Raw genomic sequence first — 19,461 nt, 5'->3', positions numbered from 1 at the left:
TGTGTTCGACCACTTTGTTTAATGGGAAGTTTGTTGTTTTAATTGCTTTCTTACCAGATGGCAGAGTTTGAGGATAGTGTAAGAAGTGGTGAAGAGTGCTTTATGTGAGTAAAGACACTAGGAAAAACAAGCCCGGTGACAGTGAGGTTTCCACATCTGAATTAGGAGGGTTTGGGGGTGTTTTGTGTTTGTTTGTGGGTTTTGGTTTTGGTTTTTTTTTTCCTTCTGCTCTCCTGCTTTGACCATTCAGGATTATCTGTGGAGGGAATTCATTAGTTGTTTGGTCTCTGAGATACCCGAAGGGTTACTTTATTTCTGCCCTTATAATTTTGCAGAGTTGGGAACATCCTTACAGTAAGAGCTGTGTAACTTCTAGCTGTTTTTGCAGAGCTTTGTGTAAGGAGAAATGTCTTTAAAACAAAACACAACAAAAAACCCAAACAAACAACAAAACGCAAACCAAAACACCCTAAGTACCTTTTAGCTCCCACTTCCAAACTTAAGAGGTCACATGCTTTCGCGCAGTTTGGGGTCAATTCTCAATAAGTTAAGGGAGGTGAAATTCTAATCTTCGTAATAAACTACCAAAGTAGATGTGAAGGTAACTATTTCTGCTAAGATCTGTCTTTCAAATGGGAAATCATTGCCCAGTCTTCACCTTTCCCCTGGTATTCAGAGAGGCATAAGCCAGTGGATATGGTCAGGATGACATCTGGAGCCCTGGGTTTCAGCCTGTGGCGAATTCCTCTGCCTTGCTGCTGCTGCTGCTGAACCGCAGCCTTCTCTTGTGCAAGCACTGCCCAAAGTCAGGAGCGGATAAAGGTGTTGCAGCTTTTCAGTTAAACGGGGAGAGTATGAGGATAGTATTGTGAAACAACTTAACATTGGATCTGAGGGGTTTAGTTTTGTTTTCAGATAGTCTTTGGCCAAGCAGTTGTTGAAAGCTGCCTAACCGCGCAGAAGATGGGTCCATTGTGCTGTGCTGTAGTATTTTCCTTTTTCACAGTGCTCTGGTACCGGTGCGGAGAACTGGTCTGTTTGGTAACCTGAATAATTTAATATCCACTTCTCAAATTTGAACAGTGCAAACCCTTTAATTCTTGAGACTAAGAGAAGATTCAGCTCATCTAACATGGAACATGAAATGGAATTACAGTTAATCCAAATGAATAATATGTCTGATTGGGTTTGTTTTTAAATTTATTTTATTTTTACTTGAAGAGGAGGAGGTCTGCTTCTTATGGGAGACTTGGGGTCACCTGGGAAATGTGGAGGGTCACGAAGGGCCTGACGTGGCAATACTGAATTACAGATGCTGTGGCTGCATTTGAGCCAGCCAGGTGGACTCTGCTGCTCTGTGTTCAGGATACAAAATATTTCCCAACTCGTTTAAAGAGTGTTTGGGAAAAGGCGCTTTTTTTTTTCCCTGTCATCTCGCCCCATTGCAAACATTATAAAGAGAAATTGCCATTCCTAGCTAGGTGGTTCTTGAAACATTTTATTCTGGAGGGCCCAGGAAGGGCTCCTGACATGTAAGCATGGGTTGGCAAAGACCTATATCTGGCAGATTCTATACAATAATTAAAAAAAAAGGTATCTGGATTTGTTGTCTGTTCCTAGACATGAGGTATAAATGAAGGATAGGCACATGAATGTGTAGTCTTTGTCTTAGTAGTTCATAATCAAACTATGTAAGATGTATGATCTTGCTGTTAATTCAAGGGGTTTTTATGATTACAAAAAAAGTATAGGAATCTACGTTTTATTGTTATTACGCAGGTCATCTTAAACAGTCTCTGCTCTACTTAGCCAGTAATACTTGTTAAGTTTTTTTCTAGAGATTTATTTTAAATTTGTAAGGTGGGGTTTTTTGAGGGGTCTTTTTTGTTTTGTTTTTTATTTTAATTATGAGAGAAAGGATTAAACCTTCCCTGAAAATTCTTTCTTGGGTAAAACTATGAAGTATAAGAACAAGCAACTTCTTGCAAAAGAAGAGAGTTGACTGTAAGCTCACTTGACCAGCACAGTAATTGCCAGGTTTGTGAATAGCCCACTGAGTTCTTTCAAGTGCTTGAACGTTTCTATCTATCAGATACTGATTAGTATAAAGAATATTCTGGGTGAGACAGTGATTTCAGCTACTTCTTCATTCCTCCTCTAACAGTTTCCACCTGGGGAGTATCGCTAGGCTCCTTCCTGCTGCCACAGACCTTGTTGGCGAGAGCTGCTGTGAATCGGGGCGTGTGGCTGCTGTGCGGGCTGCAGCGGTCAGCGAGCCCCTGCGCCTGCCTTTATCTCTTAGCAATGGGAAAGATGGGTTTGGAAAAAAAGTCAATGTAGACAACTAATGTACTGGAGGGGCAAAAAAACAACAAGTATAGTCTCAGTTGTGTTGTCTAATTTTTCCCCCCTGTAAGTCTGATTTATAATAGTTTGCTTGCATTAGACATTGCTAGCCACTGTGCTCTGATTTTCAGCTGAGCGGGTGAGCTGCTTTCCAGCAGCTCAGGTGCAGGCGCTCAAAGGACGTCACTGGCTGGGCAGCTTGAAGAGCTGCTTGGCGACGGTGTAAACGGCAGTGCTTTTTACATGTTTTCCATACTCTGCTGACCCGATAGTGGCCGTGCCCTGGAGTCACCTCCAGTGACAGCTGACCCTGCGGCTGTAACAAGTACACGCTGACTGCGCTCCGGGTCAGTGCTGCCGGAAAGCTGCCGGCTGTTGGCTCTGCTCGCTGCAGCCTCATGGAAACCTCCTCTGCCTGAAAATAAGAGCAAGAGGAGAGTTAGTTTGACATACGGTGCAGCTTCATGATGGGCTTGAGGCGATTGAGGATACTTCTGATCCCTTGTCAGCTGCAGCTGGGCAGCCCCAAAGCTGCTGACCACCAAAAATGGAAAGAAGCTTTCAGTCGGGTCAGAGAGCCAGCACCGGAGAGATGGGAAACGTGGGTGGAGGAAGAGGGAGACCAAGAGCTGTTTGGGCGGCAAATACTGCGCAGGAGCTAATCATGAAACCCTGGAGATAGCTTACGGCATGGCTGCTGTGGGAAACAAAAGCAGGTAGATGTAGCTCTGCCCATAGGAGTGTGCATTGCTGTGAAGGGGGCAGGAGTAGGGTAAGTGGTAGAGTTTTCCTTCACCTTGAAGAGAAAGCCGAATGCTATCCCTTGGCTTGCAAGAACTGTGCAGGACATTGTGCTAAAAGGGAGGTAAAACACGAACGCAGACGTGAACAGGTGAACACCATACAGTGTAAACAGAAAGTTGGACCCGCCGGAAGGATCGCAATCTGGTCCCTTACATTTAATCTCCTGTAGATTAAGACAGCTTGATAATCAACATGTTGTGCAATACTTCAATTTCCGTATTTTTCCAACGGAAAACAAATAGTCCTTGTTCAGTTAGACCATGTAATACTGGCAAGTTATTGTTAACCCATGGCCCTTCATCTTAATGGAGCATAGCCCAAACAGAAGGGCTTTTGTTACAGTAAGAGGGGGGGAAAAAAGCAGTGATAGTTATTGCATGTTACTGTGCAAGACGTAAAGTAAGACTAAAATCCCCTGGAGAGACCTGTAACGTGGACCCAGAAAGAAGCATTGGGCACATCTCAGGACCGAGCCGTTGTGCTTGCATGTGAGGAGTCTAACGAGGAGCGGGTGAGATTGTGAACTGCACGGCTTTGTGTGCACCGTGTTTTCAACAGTGAATGGGAGTAGAAAGTTTCTGCTTCCAATTACAAGAGGTAATGGTCTGTTTAAAACAAAAAGAAGTTTTGCAGCTCAGACATTTAATAGGCACAGGTCAGTAAAAATATTTGTGCTGTTTACCGTAGGAAGCCGGTAACAGTGGAGGAGACTGTTAGTAACTTATGCTGTATAATCGTGAGCTCAGGTAACGCGACCATCAAACCTGTTTGAGTGTACATCTGACATGAGGTTGTGGCTGCTTAGAAAAATAATGCATAATGCAAATGAGCTTCTTTTAATAGCACAGAACACTAGGGCAGAAGAGAAACACAAGAGTTCAACTCTTGGTGCATCTTGAGCTTCTCTAGGTGTTTCTCCGTGGTGGTATTTTTGTTGTGTTTTAACCTCTTTTGCTGTGCCTGCTTTCTGTTAACTCTTTTAGCCTGGACGAAGTGTGTGAGCTGAGCTGTTTGCTTTTCTTTGACCCAGAGCCAGATTAACTCACACAGTGAATTTAATTGGTGCTCTGGGAGTTTCTACCTTTAGATAGGCTTCTCTCCATTGCAGTTTGAATCTGGCATGAATCTTCAGAACTGAGCTTTTACAGTAGTTTTGTAATTATTTTATATCAAACAGCAGCAGCAAACATAGTAGTGGAATGTGTTGGCTGTAAGCTTGCATGTATTCATGCATGCTGTTAGCGTGTGACGTCAAGGGAGGAGAGGGGACATCTGTCATGGACTTCTTGTGGCATACCGATTCGGCCCTGACGCTGGTTTAACTTCTCCTCTCTTCTAGTACATCACTCGCCTGCCAAAGAACCAGCACATCTGAATGCGTTTCCCGAGCACCCATCCTCCCTGAATTACCTGAGACCTAAGAGGCAGAGACCTCAGATGCTGAATCTCAGCGGTACCGAGATGTCTGGGGTACTCAGGCCGAGGCCAGCAGGTCTAGACAGCCCGTCGAGCAACCGCTATGCTGGAGACTGGAGTAGTTGTGGGGAGAACTACTTCTTAAACCCAAAAGACTGCCTGAGTGAAGCAGACTACGACGACGTCCCGTCGGAAGACACAGAGAGCGGGGATGACAGCAGCAAAGCCGAGGAGTCGGAAGCGCTGGTAAGGCCCCCGCAGCCCATCCCCCGGGAGCAGACGTTTCAGAGCTATTTGACAATGCAGGCAATAGACTCCGCGGTGGATCACAGAGCAAACCTCAAAGACCTGCAGGAAAGTATTGATACTCTGATAGGAAACCTGGAAAGGGAACTCAACAAAAACAAGCTAAATATGAGTTACTAGATCCTGTCCTGCACGACGCCTCCTCCTAGTGCCCCTGTGCCCTCCACCGGGCTTCCCACAGCCGTGTGAGGAGTGATGGTGCCCTTCAGCGCCTTGTGGTAAGGCCACGGCCCACCTTGCGTTAACAAATTTTAAGCCATTCCGTTACATTTCCGCCTTTTTGTTAGAAGGTGTTGGCCTGATTCCGGTGTTGGAGACAACCTTAGAGACCGTGAGGTGATTCCACATAGTGGCATTTCTCCCTAAAAATACTATGCACTTAGGTGGTCTGGGCAATATCTGGCCGAAGATAAAGCAACACTTCTGCTGTCGGCGGCAGCGGAACGCCCCGTTCCTGAAACCCTAGCTCCGGTACAGATGTTCCTTTTGGAAGAGGATGAATGCTGCTTGGCCTCAGTTTTGCAGCATGGACTTCGTTTTACTATATATGCAATGGCTGCTATGAAAAATGCTTTATATATATATAATATTTATATATAAAGTTTTAATTGTACAAATATTAATGTATTCCTGTATTAACACTTTTCAATAATTATTTAAACAAGCAAAAATTAAATATTTTTCTAACCTTGTTTGTATATATCTACGTATAAATGTGCATGTGTCTGTAGCCACCTTTGGAAAGGAGAGGTCTCTCAGAATTACAAAACGTCCCCGTTCCTAGGAAGACGTGTTCAGTGATGCCAGGATGAAGTTACCCCTTGGGTAACACAGCGTTTGATTTATGCACAGGAACATGGCCATAGAGAAGGCAGGGTGAATGATTAACGTAAGTGACCTTGTGTGTTGCAGGGGCATCAGTTCGCAGGTGTTGACTATTAACTCACTCTCTCTCACATGCCCACCACCCTTTCTCTATTGTTTTTTTTTCTTCTTTTTTTATTTGTTTTTTCCTCTGTGTTTTTTTCATATATAAAGAAGGTCTGGAAGGTACTTACTTTTAAGAAAATACTTCTGGTTTGTCCTTGTAAGCTGTTACTTTATTCTTGACGTTTCAATACTTTTTTTCTTCTCTCCAGAGTTTCGTGTATTTTTGTTGAGGTGCCTTTGTCTGGCTGCAGGTAGTTAGATGTGTTTGAGCCTTCTCTGAAGGGCTGTGGCTCTGGAGATGCAAGACTCGAATTCTGCGCAAAGGCAGTTACTTTTTTCTCTGAGTCTTTTTTTTTTTTTTTTACATTAATCTGCCCAAAATGGAAACCGGAGTTGTTACATGAGGTTGAATGGGTTGAGTGATGTTACTCCTGGGGAGTTTGGGTGGGATTGCAGTTCACTGTGACCTTACTAGATTCAGCTATCACCATCTTCTCAGACCATCTTTTACCTTTAGTCATTTATGGTGAGCAATTAAACATTTCATGATAGGGAAACACATTCTTGGTTTAATTAAAAATTGTTACCAAATCGCATACAGATGTTTTGATAGTCCCTCTAACCAAAAGGAGATACAGAGCCATTCCTTGTCCTTCACAGGTCACCCCCAGTGAGGAAGGGGGGATTTGGGCAGGTGGGGGCGAGAGGGTTATGTGTTTTGAGAGGTCAAACGCTGAGTCGCTGGCAGCTGGCGGGGTAGAACTTAATCCTCTTCATCTTTTTGGTACAGTATTTTCTTCCCGCCATAGCTTTCCATTCACCCTGTGGGTAAGTGCTTTTCTGCTAACCCGTAGTTCCGTATATTGCTTAATTGAAGAGTTATTTATTTACAGCAGCAAGGAATTAAGAATTGCTATGGCAAACTTCACCCCTCTTTTCTAAGGAATTATTTTAGCATGGTTTCAAATGGTTTATTCAATCTCATTAATTTATTTTTTATAAGTGTTAAAAGATGCAAAACAATTATTGCAATATAATGATAATGTATGAAAATGTAAATTTAACCTGAAGCATTTATCAATAAATCGATGTATTTTTTTAAACTTTTATACCTACAGAATGTGCATACTTTTTAAACTATAAATTTAAATTCTAAATAAAATTTGAATTAAGAACAAAGTTTGACTAAGCCTAGTTAGTGATTATTTAAACCTGTCTAAGCTGATGCCGTCCATTTGCACTGGCTGCACATGTGAATTAATTCCATAAAGACATTTAGCTTTTTCAGAAGATGTTTTATTCTGTTGTCATTTCTAGATTGACCCAACATTTTGGTTGCATAATTAAAAAGAAAACGAAGCCACTACTCAATTTAAATCCAAAAGGAATAATATTCTAAGGAAGTTGTCAAACCAGTGTTGTGGCAGCATTTCTTCTTCTTCTATTGCAGGATGCTGATGCTTTTGAACATAGCCTGGCTTCTGCACTGGGTGCGTGGATGTATTAGCACTAGTTGAAAGATGGTTTCATTTAAAGTTATTTGGTAAATGATATATTGAGTTTTAATTGTCTATAATAACCTAGGTGATGTAAGTGAGCACCTTTTGAATAAGTGTAAACTTTTTCTACAGGAGGGTTCTGTAACTCAGTGCAGCAGTGCGCTGCTCTGTCAACTTCAGTATTTTAACCTTAGAACAGGAGAAATCAATGACTTGATAAACTGTATTAATGTTAATCTAATTAGTTAATTAAAATATAGTAAAGTATTGGTATTATTCAAATGAAACATTTGCTGTTAATCTAGTTACAACAACTTGTAGAACACGTTTTGCATCTTAGAAATCCTCTTTTAATGAGACATTTCCCAGGTGGTATTTTTGTTATATGTCATCCCATATATATATTCTTACAGATATTATTATATTTCATATAATTATTTGTATAATCTGGTCAAGCTGCATCCTTCTTATGATTGTTACAGATTCTTAAGGAACAGGATTAGTGTGGGAATTACCCTAATCTAGAAACACTAAATTGGGAGATTAAAACAGCCTGTTTCTACCAAAGTAGCAATGGACACTTTTTACACAAAAGAGCAGCCCGGGCTGTGTGTGGTTTGCAGGGCAGAGCTCCTGCCGAACCCCGTGGGCACGGCCAGGAACTTCTCTTGCTGTACTAACCTTTGCAGTTTGTTTAAACAGGATTGTCCAAATGCTGCTTGGGCTCTGTGGCTGATCCGGCTGACACTGAATCGTTTCTCCCCCTTTTTCAGCTTCCCAAAGTGGCTTATTACAGGAGCGTGCGAGAGATGGGTAGGATGGTGTGGGATGTGGAGTAGAGGGGGTGGCAGCATGACCTCAGGCTGGCTTAAGCCGCTGGGGACCTATATCCTCAGAAACTTCACATCTTTAGATCCGTCTTTCCCAAATGCGTAATGTATGTGTGTGTTTATTAGTGCACCAGGCAAGAAACGTAGCTGCAGCTGTTCAGACGTTCTAAAAGTAGAGGGAAACATCCCCAACAGAAGTAGATATCCAGGGTTTTTACAGAATAAATCTATAAATCTGATAAGCCAGAGACACATCTGGTATTTCTGCTGCTGGATCTTAACCCCTTCACCTTCCTCCCCATCCCAAGGTATAGGGTTTTCTTAATAGTAAAAATGTATTTTGATGTAAGAAGTCTTTATCTCAAATTCTGGAGGTAGCAACGGTTGAAAGATGGTTATTTGGGGGGGGGGGAGGACTGGTGTTACGCTTTAGTGTGACTATGATGCATTTTTTTCAAAATGTCATCCTACACAACGAATTAACTGTTTTCATTCTGTTTGACTTTTTTAGAGCCATGCAGGAAACCCTGTAATTTGTCTTAACAACAAAATTTGCTAGGCAAAACTAACCTGTGGAACAGTCTGCCGTGAGATAATGCAAAGCCGACCCTACAGGTATTTGAACGTCTAGGACTGCATTAGAGAGGATAAAAGATCGTGATGGGATGTATCATCTCATGTGTCTGGTGTTATTTGGGAACAGAGATGAGGAGGAAAGTGACTCTCAGGAAGGCTACTCCCTTTCCATTGGGGGATTCCTGCAGCTCCCCAGACTACTTTGCTCTGGGGAGGGGCAGGGGCTGATCAGCAGAGCCCTGATCCGCTGCCTCCTTGTCCTCACTGTTAGGAAAACCCAGCTGAAATCCGGCTGTCTTCTGGAATACTTTCTTTAATCGAAACTCTCAAGAGGGCCTCTGTGGTGGGGAACAAGGCTCACGTTGAGGCTGCCGCCTCGTCTGGGTTGTAGTGACAGAGCTACAGTGGAGGGGCAATGGTTGGGCTTTCCAGGTAAGCCATGACCATGTGGTTGACTTTAATGTATACATAGTTTGCAGCCTGTTAATCAAAAATCTGTGGAAGATGATCCGAGGTGGTGTTCTAATGAAGTTCAGGCCTGGTAACAGAGAGCTGAGCTTTTTAATTAGTTGGTTGTGGGATATTTATATATCTGTATGGAGCAGGCTGTTAGTTAAATATTGATTTAGCGGAGGAGCTGTGTTCTCTTCCTGTCTGAGCTCTGACTGCAAACGCTGTGCTGCAGGTGGTAGGGACGTGCTTGTTGAGTTTTCCTTGATTTTAATTTAGAGGTAGTTTAATATGAGGGGCAAGGAATATTACTATAATATTTAAACTTCAAACTAACAAACAAAAGACTTTTTCAAACCAAGTCCTATCTAGTGGCACAAAACCTCTCTTAAATCTGACCAAAGTTCAATCAAAATGGTAAAAGTACATGATGGGGAGATCCTGGCTGTAGAAAATTGAAGGCATGTTTTTAACACTGCCTGAAGCCAATTTGTAATGTTTATTTCAGGACACAGGAGGCTCACACTGCTCCTGTTTTGTATTTGGCTACGCTTTACTCTGACGAAGCAGAGCACTGGGGCTGGCTATCGCTTGTCAGCCAAAGATCCTCTCTGCAAATCCCCGTGTGTCAGTCGTCTTTTGTGCTTTAGTGTATACTGTGGCCATATGGACATTTGTTTGACAGGAGTCTGTGACCCTCAAACAGTTTGGTGAGTCATGGAAAGAGTGAACTCACCCGTATAGAGTTTAATCTGTCCTCCTCTGATAGATTTAGTTTCCGCTTGACAGGCTCTGCTCAGTTACATGGTGTCTGACCTGGCTATTGAAACCGAGCAACCAGCAGAACACCGCCTACGAAAGAGTCGTCTCTGTGGATGGAGGATGAACATTAATATTCATGAGCTGTTACTCATTTACACTGGTAAATATTAAAACTTCTGTATAGCACTGTTCGCTCTCTCTATAATATTGTCTTTTGACAGAAAGGCACACACTCAGCAGCCACAGTTTGCTTGGTAAAAGCTCTTTGTTCTAAATAATATTGATTTCTTTGAGGGAACAATATATTTTAACGGCTTTGGTTTTCTGTTTGTAAGCATTTGCCAGGCTTAAGTAACAATCATTTTCCAATCTCATTATGGCAAGTAAAAGTGGTTCAGCCTGCAAAGTTTGAAGGGTTTATGAATAGTGTGGTCAGATCTATGCTTTTGGTTCAGCAGCCCCCGAAAGTTTAGTAGTTTATATGATCCTCCCTTAGTGTATCAACATATGGATTCAGCAGAGGTGCAAGGGGGTAAGTAATAAATAACAGACTTTATAGCATGGTGAATATTTGTTGTGGCTGCATTTAAGGTTGCTGTTGTTGAGGAAGCATTGGTGTTGACTATTCCCTGTATAAGCAGTAGCGTTATATGATGCCTTTTGAGCATTGTGGCAGTCTTCTTGGGATAGGTCCTCTTGTAGCAGCGATGGCCACCTCTCTTCCCTGCTGTAATCCAGGTGACTGCACGTGCTGTTTGGGGAAACAATTGCTTGTGAAAGTTGTAGTGGGTAGAGTAAAGCTAGCTGATGATGAAATCATCTTTAGTGTAAAAAATACCTTTGTTCCTATGCTTCATGAGCTGCAATGGCTCAATGATGTCTGGTTTTGATCTTTAAATCCTTTAGGTGAGAGTGGAGCCTTTGCATGAGGAATTGTTCCTTCCATCTCCTGCGTTACTGTGATTGTTGTAGTCACCTGCGGTACCCGTGTGCCTGCATGCCTCCCCTTCTCCCTTCAGTGGCAGCTCGGGGACATGGGGCTGCACAAGTCTCAGGTGAGTGTTCTTTGCTCTGGAGTGCTTTCTGCGCCATATCTCCAGACCAGGAAATGTCCTGGGCATCTCAAAAGAACCTACCGCTTGTCCCTAAGTTTTCAAGAGGAGTGAATACTTTGGGGATGAGGGAGGAGATGCTTGCTGGAGCTGAGTAGCAGAATTTGGATGGCCTATGTGAATGTAACTACTGGAGTAGAACGGCTTCCCCTCTGGTGGGAGCAGGTGGATGTAGACTGGAGGGGTGAACACTGACACGTTGGTTTGACCGGCTGAGTTGTGTTTAAGATTTTTACAGCTTATAGAGTCCTGACGGACACAGAACTTTGAAAACTATTATTTAAACAGATAGAATATTCTTTTTAACTGTATTAATGAAAGATAGTGGGGGAAGTGTGCTGAAAACAGTTGTTCTCTAACCACATTGTGAGTAAACAAATGGATAAAGTTAATGAAACAATAATCTCTAACTGCGAGATGCTTTACTTCTGAAGCTAAACATGTTCTGCTGAAATAAAGAGGTCCTGAAATAAAAAGCTCGCTGGTTCTAAAGGTGGTAATGGGCTCCAAGCATCTGATGAGGAAAGTATTTCTTCTCCCTTTACTAGTCCTAAATCCATTAGTATCTGCTTCTCCAGGTCCAGAAACACGGTATAGTCTGCATTTTCTTGCTCCTCCATCTCCTCTTTTGTTTTCTGTAGAGTAGTCATACTCTGAAGGAAAAACACATACCAGGCAATAATGCACTGTTAAGCTTTGAAACCTGCATGCGACCCCATTGCTTTCCAGTGGACGGTATCAGCACTATCACAAATTAATGAAAATAGGCATCACCTAGGGCTACATTAACTGAATTGTCATTTCCTTGGTTGATTAGTTGGTATTATTAAACCATTTACCAAAGAACGGCTAGGCAAAATCCTTATGTGAATAAAGAATGGAAGGCTGGAGTCTCTCCTCGCTCGGGGGAGCAATGTTTATAGGGAAGTTGCCAAAATGTAGCTTTTTGAAAGAGCAACTGATGTAAAAAGAAAAGCAAATTCATAGTTGTTAAATGTCCATAGGCTCTAATACTCTTGCAGAAGTTTCACTTGACTAAGAGCTGAACTCACGTGAGCTAGGACCATCTATTCCACTCCTAAGAACTGTAAGTATGAAATAAGGAGCTGCTAAGCTATTCTGATTATGTCCATCCTGATTTTTGAAAATACTGTGGGAAATCCTGCCTAGCAAACACGTGCATTTTAAAAAGACCCAAAGAAACAAAGGAAGTTTTCTTAATTCCAAGTATTACATACTGTTTTCTCCCTCTGTGCCTCCAGCTCCATTTCAATTCTGTTTTGGCTTGAAACTCTTGATGCTCTTGAAACTCTTGTTCACAGTACTTCAGATATTTGACTTCTCTTTCAAAATAATCAAGTACATTGGCATGCTATTAACACAATGACAAATAAGGGTCATTACATGCCCAAAGACACAGAATTATTGCTGATGATCTGAACAGTTAGTTTATCTATATTGGGAATATAGATATCTCTATCCCAATAATTTGCAGCAGAACAATATAAAGATGTGGATTGAAACCAATTGATTTTGGATACAAATATGCATGGGGTTAAATAATTTTTATTACACTGACTCTGAGTAGATCATCCTCAGGAACCCGCACTGAAATAACTAAACCAGTTTTAGGTTCGTGATTCCACGAAATCAGTCCAAATCCTCACTGACCCAACTTCAGGCACAAAGAAACCATAAAATACCATACTTCAGTATTACACTATGCATTTATCTTGAGTTTTCATTAATCTCTTCAACAACCTAGTATTTTTCAGTGAATACAGTGAATTCAGTTAGAATAAACGTAATCTAAATATTAACGACTGCTCTTGCATTGATAATTCTGTGCTCTAAATAGTGTAGTTCCAAAACACGCATAATTTGGGCAGAAGCAATGTGTTTCCTCATGTTACAGCACTTAGTTAGCTCGTAGCTTGCTTTGGAGAAATTACTTTTACTAAAATGAGGCTGCTGACCTGGCGTTCTATTGCTACATACTGTAGTTCTGCACACAGCAAACCTTTATGGGATGTTTATAAATTATTTAAGTGCATACATTAACTTAAAACTGGGATAGGATGGGAAGAAGATTTTGTGATGTAAAAATAACAGACTAGGAAGCAGACAAGACTGCTAGACTGGATGAGATGAAAACACTAGCTTGATCTTTGGCTGGGAGGTGGGGAAAAGAACAGCTGAAAATGATGTGGCAATAAAGAGAAATTAAAACTGTTTCCATTGTTCCCATGGCCCTTTGGTACAGACAGTCCTTATTCCAAAAGAGAATGAATGAGTGGTAATGTTAGTTACAGTTTGCAAAATGTGCTTTAATTAAGCTAGAACCAGATACTAAGATGTGTAAATTGAAGTACCAAATTTACAGAAGAAAAATTGATGCAAATGTGGACAAGAAAGAGAAACCCAGTATATTTACATTACTATGCACTACATAGCATTGTTTTAATGCATGAAAGCAGGTGTCATTTTATGCAGGTGGCAAAAAAAGCTGAACTCTTCACTCTGTTTTCATGTAGCAAGGTTGGAGCAGTGGAATTCTGCCAGCTGTCACCCAGATTTCCTTTAGGTGCCTCCTATCTGAGCTCTGTGCAAAGCCAGCTTTGCTACAGGTAATCTCTGGAGAATATGGCCATACTGATCTCAAATTAATTGCCATCCATTTGAAGGCAAGTTTTTCAAGACATGCCTGATTCTGGGTTGGAGTTTTCAGGATAAAGTGTCACAGATATTAATAAAGATTCTTACCAACCTCATTCCTCGAAGGGTCACTTAGCGTCTGACAGATTTCCAAAACATGCAGTACTCCAAGATCATCAGAAACAGCTAAAAAATGCTGCTTTGCTGAAAGATATTTGACAAAAAACATATAAACAATCTAAATTCCAACAGTTACACATACCTCCATCCAAACACGAGCTACAGAGGGTTCATTTTTGTTATGGTCTTTTTTGGTTTATTGTTCACTGCAGCAAAATGGCAGCCTTATTGCTCTCTTATTTTCTTAACAAATGAAATTCCCTTTAAAGCTTATACTTTTTCAAACTTCTTTTTTTTTTAATTAAATTTTTTCAGTTGCTTTATGCCATGGTAGTACACTTAGAACTGATGTATGCATTTTTGTATGTACAGTGCAGTGTTAAATTAGTGGCAGTATGTACTTACCTATTATATAAGATCGTCTGTAACAAGGTTGGTGTGCCTTGGAGTCATGGGCCATTTTGCAAACTGGGTGGCACAGTCAAAGTGCAACACCATCAACATACCTGAGGCAATCCAGGGGCTGATGAAAGTGATCATTGATTCGGAGATGTTCTGGAAATGGGATATCTCATGAGTTTTCTTCAGTAAGTCCCAAATATCTATATTTCCATCGTCTCTGCCAATGAAGAAAACTCCTGGTCTTGTTAAGGACCATTGTCCCGCAGTGTATCTTCCTGCAGAGCAGCTTGACTGAAGGATTGGTCCATTCTTAATTTTTTTTAAAAACAAATAAAAGATAGACCCAACAATCAAACAGTACTATCCATTCACTACTTCAAATTTCCTATCATTTAAGAACATTCACAATTTAAATGATCCTATTACAAAAATTGTATCAATGGCAAAATTGGTATCACCTTCTGCAGATAAAGAGGAGAATTGTGGGGAAGTAAAAAACCTGATATCTCATTTCCAGTCTATTAAGGTAATCTGTCTATCTGTGTTAAAATCTGTGGTCTTGAGATTTTGCCAGGTGCAGCTAACCTGGATTCCTACATGAGCGGAACTGTAAAAAAACCCATGTTTCTTTGTCTTCAGATGATGAAAAGACTGCATCCTAAATATGAGTTCTTCAGACCTGTTCAGCACACACTGCCTTTATTCTTTGGTTTCCCCAGCAGCCGAAATAATTTGTTGAGAAGCTACAGTTTTTACAAGGTTGGAATTGAAGAAGGTCACTTCGTTTTTTCTATAAAAGGCAAGTTTACAAAGCTACTTCTAAAATAGTTTTTTGATGTGAAGAAAAAGGAAAAGCTCTTCTTATACCCAATTTATTTCTAAACTATGAAGCTTTGTGACTTACAAACATTTCTGAAAATACAGATTCTGAAGCTATTATAGTTCTGTCTTGTATATCCATCAATTATGTTACAGCTGTGTTAAAGTAACTTAACTGTAACCCCTTCTTTCCAAATGGCAAAATTCCGGCCTCCAATGCTTAGAATGATGTCTTTAAAAAACGGAGATCTCTGGAGAGTGTTGATGGTTTCAGTGTGGATGGCGTATTTCTGAGTGTGCTTCTGACCTAATGGAATGAAAAAGGCAGTTGCTTGTAACTAGTGCTTCAGTGATTGTCTTCACAATGGGAGTTACGCGGGCGGAAACAGGAGTGCAGGATCCAGCACAGGCTTCAAAGATGATACCCTCATTTTTTTGCTCACAAGGTATAGGAATTGGAATTGCCGCAAATCTAGTTACTGTGAAGTATGTCTTCCATGATTTGTGCCAATAGGTACATAGCGATGCACCTGTGATGCTGGAGAGGGCTTTTGCTATTCTGTCATGATAGCTAAACTGCATACGCTTTTGAGGCTGTACTGCTGAATCCTGGTGTCATCAGTGAGATAGATTATTATAGCAGATGAGCAAGAACCTTAAAAAGACAGAGTGTAGGTGCAAATATTTTAAAATCAGTGATATATTAAGGTTTAAACAGGTATTGAGAAACTTGTACTTACTAACTGGTTTTGCCAAGTCACTATCAATTTCCATTTTCCAGTTGGAATAAACGATTTCTCCATCCTGTGATGCGAGAAAAATCAAGTAAATGCATTTAATATTAAATATGTTCTGAGTAAATTAAAATGAAAGTTTGCAGCCAATGACTGAAAAAATACTAAAATTTTGGATCACCATTTTTCAGTTATGTCTTGCCAAAACCAGCTTTACTTACCACGATGTATATAGGCAGTCCTTCCTGCAGAATTAGGTGCTCGATTTTTACAGTTCATGCTTTGCTCCAGTATTTGGGGTAAAGGTGACCGGAAGCAAAAAGATAGCTAGAAGCCAAATTTTCATTTCCACATGAACTCAAAACTGGCAAAGATTTTGGAATTTTAGATATGTAGGGTAGGTAGAGGGCTATGAATAGCTGGGACTTCCTAAAGTAGAAATAAGTTGTGGGGGAAATTGTAGTATAAACATTTTCACCTGACATTTGGGGCACCACTAAAAAAATATTAATCTTATGGTTCTGGAATAAAGAAATATAGTGTTTGATTCCTGATGGCAGGTAGTTAAGTTCAATGTATTTTGGAAATGTCTTCTAATTCTGCCCTTTGAGTAAGGGTTCATAGTCTACCAAATATTGGGGGTTTATTGTTATTTTAAGCATGTAGCATGTCCAGAAAGATCTTTTTAGTTAACACCTGAAGAAAACATGCAAGTCCATACATTTTTGAAAACACTATTATTTAATTGTTCAGTCTTTTGGATATCTTGGATTAACATTTTCATTAGTAATCTATTATTTTCACTTACTTCAGTTCCCACAGAAAAGTCAGTGGAGATATTCTCTAGCCCTTTCAGATTTTTGCTTGAAGGAGTACTCATCTCTCTATATGGGCTCTCTTTGGCAGGTACTTCTAGTGTGTTCACAGATTGCACCTTCTCTGGGAAATAGTACGGACACATCTATTTATTATACACTGGAATTTATCAGACCAAGCAAATCCTTTGTCTTATAAAGGTAATTCATGGATAAGGGGAATTTCAAGAGGAGAGATGAAGACAGACTGCCAAGTAAAGAAGCAGTTTTGCAGGTTAAGTGTTTCCTGGTGGAATCTCCCCGTTGCTGCAGCTGCTCTGAAGTCAGTGCTTCCCGTACCCAGACAACTACTTAGGGTAGCACCATTCTGTTCTTCATCAGTGTCTCCTGGGAACTGCCCTTACGCATCCCCCTTAGCTGCTGCAACCAGGAGCTAACGTTTCTGCTCCAGGGACCGGCACAACCTGCCTCTTGCAGTCTGTGATGTGACAGCGTGCACTGGAGCAGCTTTGCCACAGCAGCTCAACTGCCAGAAAGGCATGGTCTGCAGTCACGCTCTCAGGGAGTCCAACTCTTGGGCTACCTGTGTGTCAGCTTCCCAGCTTTACAGAGGGATTGGTACTGTGTCCCTACCACAAAGTACCATAATAAGAACTGATCTACTACAGAACGTGAAGTACTAACTTCACGTTCTGTAGCGAAGAGTGACACCTCTATCCAAAGCACTACAGAAATACCTACAATATATACTGTTACTCTAGGATCATTTTTCTAAAAATAGTATTCTATAAGGGCTGAAAAGGACATAGTGTTTCAGGGATAAAGAGACTGGGTGGGGGACTTGCATGGGCTGTTAAGTGAAACCTGGCAGAGTGGATACAGAACTGCTCTTTTTGTATTCAATACATGTACATATCTTTGTAGCCAATACATGTATGTTGCACTTTGAATACAAGTATATTTAAGAAACCTTTTTCCCCAGACGCATTTAGCTATACAACATTTTGTTGCTCAGCTTTCATTATGTATATACTGAAATATAAGCTTATTAAAAGCATTTTCCCCAATAAGGTGTAATAAAAACATTACCTGAGGTTTTGTAATGATAATGCAGTTCCCTTAAACTAATTCTGATGGGACTGTACTCTCTGTTGGTATCACTTTCACACAGGTTTATCTGTTCAGAAAAAATACATTTGCTAACTCATTTTGTGAGATCTTTGAGATACAAGCATAAATGACTTTCTGCTGTAATGGAACAGGTCTTTTCAGTTTGCAGTGTGTTCGTAATACTCCACGAACAGTATTTGCTGCCTCACGTGCAAGCACAGAGAAAATGCAGACCTGTGGTTTCTCTTGTGTTATCCTTTCCGTGTAAGGATTTTGCCATGTTTCTAGCAAAAAAACAGCTCCAGTGGTCATGCTTGTTCAACAGCTGTGCCAGCGGCAGCTATTCTGAGCAGCACAGATCAGCAGATCCAAAATGATTACTTTTTTTTACCTAACATTATTTTCAGCCTCACTTTTTTCACAAACTGCTATGACCATTTTCATCAGACTGACTGTTAGGTTGCCAGTAATTATGGTTCTGTTGGCCATGACCATGTTTCATAGTTTGGGACCCACTGAGATAGACAGCACAGCGGTTGAAAAGGCTGACAGGAACTTACACTATTAATACAACTACTTTTGCACCTCCTGCAGTTTTTAAGAGGCAGTCATGCTGTTTCTTGTGAGTTAGCTTTTCAAAATGCGTTTTATTGAAGTTTCAGAGGAACGTTGAAGTCTTTCATTTCATAATCAGAAGGAAATTCACAAGGAATTCACAATTTGCTGGGAAAATTAAAGAGTTGGGAAGCAAAAGAATACATTCCTGTGGAGATCTGGCCATATTTACAGTTTGGCTTGATCCTTCTGTTCTATATTTGTGTACAGTACCTTTGTGAGAGGTTTCCAGCAGAGATCTAGATGCTTAAAAGTATCTGGAACATCAGGGGGCATATAAAAAACTTTCTTCTCTTTTACTTTCTCAGATGAAGGTTGTTCAGGAAGTTTGGTGGCTGGAATATCCCAAAATAATACTGAGCTGCAAAATGATTGTATAATGTTATTCCCTGTTTTAGTTTCAAAGTCAGATGCAGTTTTCCACACATTTTAAAGTTGCTTTTTTTAGCCTGCCTTCTTCAAACTTTACATAGCAGTAGAGTCTCTGAAAAGCAGACAAATGCTAGATACTTAATTGCTTCTTTTGTAAATGATAGCATATATTCCTTTATTCACCATTTCATCAGTTGTTAACTATACCAAAGCAGCTAGATAGCATTCATACAGTTTGCTTATGGAAAGTTAATGGGTGAAGTTACTGGCGCTACCTGGGTGAAATTCCTGGAGGCTGAGAGAACTGGACAGAACTCTGTAGCGGGTAGTCTAGTAATCCAAATCGAACCTCATTCCCAATTCTTGTGTGTACCAATTTATTTGCTGACATTCAAGGCAAATGGTCCCACTCACTTGAATCTGTCATCTCATTGGAGTTTTCAGCCCTCTGATTGTTCCTGTTGCTCTACTCTGGACATTCATTCACAGATTTGATGTGGACAATGATAATTTCCCTCATTGCTGACATCTCTTTCCCTTTTCTAACAGGAGTTGCTCAGGGACCCGTGCTGCTTCGAGGATCACATTACAGTGACTTCCCTGCTCTTACTTTTGGTGAATGCTTTTAATTTGGAGGCCTGGTGTGTGAGTAGTTAAAATTATTTTTTTCATGTGCATTATTTGCATTACACTGCAAATTTATTAACAACTGTATTTGCAATCATTCTTCTAACTTAATTCTTTGAAGTCTTCTCTGTATTTGATTAGGGAAAATAACTTTGTATCAT

General features: G+C 40.7%; 2 protein-coding genes across 17 annotated transcripts in view; one reads left to right on the top strand and one right to left on the bottom strand.

Moving 5' to 3' along the window:
* The window catches only part of SYDE2 (synapse defective Rho GTPase homolog 2), a 34,469-nt gene extending 25,950 nt beyond the window's left edge, over positions 1-8,519 (top strand). The window contains exon 7 of the mRNA XM_075156196.1: positions 4,490-8,519. Within this exon, the coding sequence (XP_075012297.1) occupies positions 4,490-4,992 (503 nt within the window). The 3' untranslated portion in view covers positions 4,993-8,519. The remainder of the gene's footprint in view (positions 1-4,489) is intronic.
* A 2,453-nt stretch (positions 8,520-10,972) lies between these two features.
* The window catches only part of DNAI3 (dynein axonemal intermediate chain 3), a 30,286-nt gene continuing 21,797 nt past the window's right edge, over positions 10,973-19,461 (bottom strand). For 7 of the 16 annotated variants that reach the window (XM_075156182.1, XM_075156183.1, XM_075156181.1 and 4 more), the window contains 8 exons: positions 18,515-18,662; positions 17,666-17,753; positions 16,570-16,700; positions 15,768-15,831; positions 15,204-15,334; positions 14,313-14,517; positions 13,799-13,890; positions 10,973-11,684 (listed from right to left, as the gene is read on the bottom strand). In XM_075156182.1, the coding sequence (XP_075012283.1) occupies positions 11,466-11,684; positions 13,799-13,890; positions 14,313-14,517; positions 15,204-15,334; positions 15,768-15,831; positions 16,570-16,700; positions 17,666-17,753; positions 18,515-18,662 (1,078 nt within the window). In that variant the 3' untranslated portion in view covers positions 10,973-11,465. Of the gene's footprint in view, positions 11,685-12,269; positions 12,404-12,443; positions 13,684-13,798; positions 13,891-14,277; positions 14,518-15,203; positions 15,335-15,611; positions 15,683-15,767; positions 15,832-16,569; positions 16,701-17,665; positions 17,754-18,514; positions 18,663-19,461 lie in introns of those variants that run through there. The other 9 variants (XM_075156187.1, XM_075156185.1, XR_012674485.1 and 6 more) reach the window with 8 other exon arrangements.

Source organism: Calonectris borealis, chromosome 8 (genome assembly GCF_964195595.1).
Source record: "Calonectris borealis chromosome 8, bCalBor7.hap1.2, whole genome shotgun sequence".
Lineage (NCBI taxonomy): Eukaryota > Metazoa > Chordata > Aves > Procellariiformes > Procellariidae > Calonectris > Calonectris borealis.
The sequence above is the reverse complement of the archived record's forward strand: the minus strand, read 5'-3'. Positions and strand labels throughout refer to the sequence as shown.